This window comes from Cajanus cajan, chromosome 1 (assembly GCF_000230855.2).
Source record: "Cajanus cajan strain Asha chromosome 1, NIPB_CcT2T_4, whole genome shotgun sequence".
Taxonomy (NCBI): domain Eukaryota; kingdom Viridiplantae; phylum Streptophyta; class Magnoliopsida; order Fabales; family Fabaceae; genus Cajanus; species Cajanus cajan.
In genome coordinates this window covers 2,922,449-2,927,423 of record NC_138517.1, presented here as the reverse complement: position 1 = coordinate 2,927,423, position 4,975 = coordinate 2,922,449, and the positions used below count along the sequence as shown (strand labels likewise).

Genomic DNA, 4,975 nt, shown 5'->3' with positions numbered 1-4,975 from the left:
CATTATATGAGTCTTAAATAATGATTATACTATGTAACTTGATGATTATGAATGATGAATGAATGTATAATGATGGTTAATATTGATGTGTGGAAGAATGGTTATATGTGTGAGATGTTATTGTTAGGCAACTGGCATTAAAAGAGAGAATAAAAGGATAGAAGAGAGAAATAAACAATACTAAGAGTATTTGTTTTTGGTGTGTCTTAAACCTTACAAGGTGCCTCTATATATATAGCATAAGGAAGAGGCAAGCATTACAAACTAAGTGATGTGGGACTTAATAAGTAAGTTAAACTAAACAATGTGGGACTACTTCAATTTTAGAACTTAGACTACACACTTAACAATTCTGACCAATTGTTGGATCGAGCGCTTACCACTAGGCCAAAAGCTATAGCTAAGATAGTCAGGGCGCAACTCTTTCTACTTAAGAGCGTAGCAGCCCAAGCGCCATGATTCGATAGTGACTTGGCCCACCTAGCCTCCGCCACGGGACAATTGATGCAACCCGCAACAATCTCCCCCTCAGCAATTGCCTCGCTGGGTATCAAACTCATAACCAGGCTCTGATACCAATTGTTGGATCGAGCGCTTACCACTAGGCCAAAAGCTATAGCTAAGATAGTCAGGGCGCAACTCTTTCTACTTAAGAGCGTAGCAGCCCAAGCGCCATGATTCGATAGTGACTTGGCCCACCTAGCCTCCGCCACGGGACAATTGATGCAACCCGCAACAGTTATTAGCGTGATAGGTGTGTTTATGTCTACCTTTATGTCTTATATATGTTGTGTAAAGATGATATTTATTCTCATTCCCTGTGTTTGTATATTTGTGTTTAGGTTGAACGCCACTTGTAAGACTAAAATAAATACAAAAGGATGTGTTTGACGAAGGAGAAGTTTAAAAAGGGGTTTTTCTCTGATTAGTGTGACTAGAGCTGTCAAAATGGGTTCAACCTGGTGAGCCAACCCGGCCCACCACGGGTTCGAGCCGGGTTGGGCTAAAAAAAATTTAAAAATTTCAGTGTGGGCCAATTTTAAACCCGGCTCACTAACAACCCGGCTCACCCGGGTTAAACCCGTGGTGAGCCGGGCTGACCCACCAACCCATAAAAAAAACCTTATGCTATTGGGCCAAATAAAGTTAGGGTTTCTTTTCCACCCTAACCCTAATCAGTTCTCATTCTCACACACCCACCCTCATCAGTTCGCGCCGCCGCCGCGAGCCAGGAGCCCAGGAGGCGCTTCTTTTCGAACCCGCTCTTCACCCTCGCCGTCTTCATCGGCCTTGTGTGGAACTCCAAGTAGCAGGCATCGTCGCCAGAAAGTGAACTCGCTCTTCGCTCACGAATACTTTTTCCTCCTTTAGCTTTAGGTAACGTTATATGGTTTGTTGTTTGGGTAGGATTCAATTCAATCTCCATTTTTCAGTTTTCCTATACTTATATTTTAGTTCATAGTTAGTTTGTTTTGTGGCTGTTTACAACTTTTGAAAATACTATGCTACGAAATAATTCTTCTCCACTTAATTCTTACTCTGGACTCTTGATGTATTCAAATGGTTTAGGTGATGGAGGGTATTGTTGAATGAATATGAGGAATGGGGATAAATTATGGGATGTATATAGAAGTTTTGGTTGATACTTGTTACTCTGTCTAAACTTGGCTGAACCGAAAATTCACCATGTATCCATTTTGTTTAAATTCTCAAAACAATGTTTCTACAATTGTGGTTTTCATTTTTATTTCTTACTCTTCCATTCCATCTAAGCATTCTACTGGACAAGATTGGTGGATTTTTATTGCATTTATTTTTTAAAATATTTTATGCCCAATTCAATTATTATTTTGATTAACTTTTTAGGCCTTGGAGCTGTTTGGAACACTGCAAAGGTGGAAGCAGGGTCAATTGTTGCTGTTTTTGGCCTTGGAACTGTTGGGCTGGCTGTGAGTTTCTCAAAAGACTAGTAGATTTTTGCTTTTTTGCTTCGTATTGGGGATTTCATTTTGACTAAAAATTCATACTTAATAGGTTGCAGAGGGTGCAAGAGCTGTTGGTGCATCACGAATTATTGGCATAGATATTGACAGCAATAAGTTTGAAAGAGGTACAACATGAGCTTGGCTTACATAATTTGGACAGTATGCCTTTAATGCTGTGAAGTAATAATCACACATTTCTTTTATTGTAAATGTAGAAATTGAATTTGATTTCATTGATTTATCTTGTGTTGGTTGAGTCATTGTAATATTTGATAAGCTAAATTTCTGCCTGTTATTAATTGTGTTATGTATATTTATTGTTTTACAGAATAAAATGAGATCTGAAACCGTAGATGAACAATGTGGTAATAATAATTTGAATGAAGCTTTGCCATCAATTGTAGAAGAGATTAAAAATGAGGGTATTGATGTTGATGCTGATAGAGAAAGTAAGAGACCTAGGGTAACTACTTCTAAAGTTTGGGATCATTTTACAAAAATTGGTATAAAAGATGGTAAAGAAAAGGCAAAATGTAATGCATGTGGTGTTGAGTATGCTATTGGTGGGACAAAAATAGGAACTTCAACAATGTTGCGTCATTTGTCAAAGTGTGTGGTGCTAAAAAAATTAAAAGATAATGATGTGGAGAAAATGATAATTGATCATGCTGGGAAGTTAAGGTCTAGGGAAATTGACCAAAAAGTTGTAGATGATCTTATTTCAATGGCTATTATTCAACATGGGTTGCCATATAATTTTGTTCAATATAAGTGGATTAAAGAATTGCTTATATATCTAAATCCAGAAGTAAGAGTTCCAAGTAGGAATACAACCGTGTCTAATGTTTCAAAGAAATTCCATGAACACAAAGAGAGGGTGAAAGTTGCAATGCATAAATCTCATAGCCGAATTTGTTTGACATCTGATTGTTGGACTTCTATAACTCAACAAGGGTATATTTGTTTGACTGCTCATTTTGTTGATGCTAGTTGGAAGTTGAATAGCAATATTATTGCCTATTGTAAAATGGAACCTCCACACACTGGTCATGATTTGGCACAAAAATTTTTTGCTTTGTTGCTTGATTGAGGAATAGATAGGAAAATATTTTCTATCACATTAGACAATGCTAGTGCCAATGAGTTGTTGCAAAAAATTTTGAGTGAGCAATTGAAATTGCAAAATAATTTGATATGTAATGGTGATTACTTTCATATAAGGTGTAGTGCACATATCTTGAATATTATTGTGCAAGAGGGCTTAAGGGTGGCTTTTGATGCTTTGCACAAGATTAGAGAGAGTATTAAGTATGTGAGAGGATCGGAGGCAAGAAAAATTGCATTTAAAGAATGTGTTGTTCAAGTGAGGGGTATTGATACAAAAGTAGGTTTGAGAATGGATGTTGCTACTAGGTGGAATTCTACCTATCTTATGCTTGAAAGTGCAATTAGATATCGACGTGCCTTTGGAAGCTTGGCTATCCGTGATAGAGCTTATGCTCATTGTCCATCAAATGATGAATGGAAAAAGGCTGAAAAAATGTGTGAGTTCTTGAAGCCATTTTATGTCATGACTAATTTGATTTCAGGTTCATCTTATCCAACTTCTAACCGTTACTTCATGCAAGTTTGGAAAATTGAATGTTTGTTACAGGAAAATGCCAAAAGTGATGATCTGACAATTAAAGATATGGCATTGAATATGATGAACAAGTTTAGTAAGTATTGGGATCATTATTGTGACATTCTTGCTATTGGGGCTATTCTTGATCCACGAATGAAGTTTGAAGCTATTCGGTTCTGTTATTCAAAGATTGATCCTTCTACATGTGAAGAAAAGATTAATATTTTAAAGGAGAAGATGTACAAGTTATTTGAAGAATATGTCAAATTACATTCAAATGAGTCAAATACTTCAAGTTCTCAAATTTCCCCTTCAACACATGTTGCTTCTTTTACAAATGATGAGCAAGTGATGGATGCATTTGATGTAAGTTTTTATTTCTCAAATTTTCCAACACAACTTTCTTTATTTTATTTACATCTTATTTCTTACTTGTCAATGACTTAAAATTCTCTTATAATGTCTTAGGAATATGTTGATTATTTGAGTCAACATATTAATGAAACTGGAAGGTCTGAATTGGATCTTTATTTAGATGAAGGGAATCTTGACCCAAAGTTTTTTGATAAGTTGGATGTATTGAGTTATTGGAGGGATCGCCGAGATCGTTATCCAAACTTATCTAAGATGGCTTGTGACGTGCTTAGCATTCCAATCACTATAGTTGCTAGTGAGTCTGCCTTTAGTCTTGGTTCTCGTGTGCTAACAAAATATCGTTCTTCCATTCTTCCGGAGAATGTTGAGGCACTCATTTTAACTCAAAATTGGTTGCATGGTTTTGAATTAACAGGTAACATGTATTAGTATTATGAAATTAATTTAATAATTTATTACTTAATTTTTCATCATTATTAGTTATCATTTTTTTTTGTTATAGATGGGGATAAAGAAGATGCTTCAACAGATGAGTATATTTTGGATTGCTCCATTCAAGACTCTAATGTTGTAGATGGACAAGTGACAACAATGATTTAATATTAGATTGTAATTTCTAATTTTTATAATTTTGGATTGTATTTGAAGTTGAAAATGATTTTGGGTTGTATTTGAAATTTGAGATGATTTTTAATTATTTGTTTTTGATGTGTTCAATTGTGCATGCAATTTGCCTTCTTCACATCCAGAAAAATAGCAGCGCAGGAAGAGCTCACTTGGGTGTCTGAGTTTGGTTATGTATTATGTTTTGGTGATTGTAATCCAAATATGGTTGTATTACTGGCTACTAATTTAGTAAATGCCACATTGTATACTGGGTAGTAGTTGGGTCTTCGCAGACCATTTGTGAGCAAACATCATATGTTCTCAATTTTATGTATTTCTGTTTCTTCAAATTATGTAATCAGTGTAGGAATTTATTTACTTTTCT

General features: G+C 35.5%; 1 protein-coding gene across 1 annotated transcript; it reads left to right on the top strand.

Moving 5' to 3' along the window:
* Positions 1-3,120: 3,120 nt before the first annotated feature.
* LOC109818259 (zinc finger BED domain-containing protein RICESLEEPER 2) lies at positions 3,121-4,666 on the top strand. The gene is made up of 2 exons (XM_083067648.1): positions 3,121-3,975; positions 4,078-4,666. Exons 1-2 carry the CDS (start codon positions 3,382-3,384, stop codon positions 4,411-4,413), a joined length of 930 nt encoding a protein of 309 aa, XP_082923774.1. The 5' UTR covers positions 3,121-3,381; the 3' UTR covers positions 4,414-4,666.
* Positions 4,667-4,975: the final 309 nt, after the last annotated feature.

Bases quoted from the DNA above. Each gene is read 5' to 3' on its own strand.
- LOC109818259 (XM_083067648.1), top strand. From the start codon at position 3,382: ATGGATGTTGCTACTAGGTGGAATTCTACCTATCTTATGCTTGAAAGT. The intron at 3,976-4,077 runs GTAAGTTTTTAT...ATAATGTCTTAG, and splicing joins AAGTGATGGATGCATTTGAT to GAATATGTTGATTATTTGAG.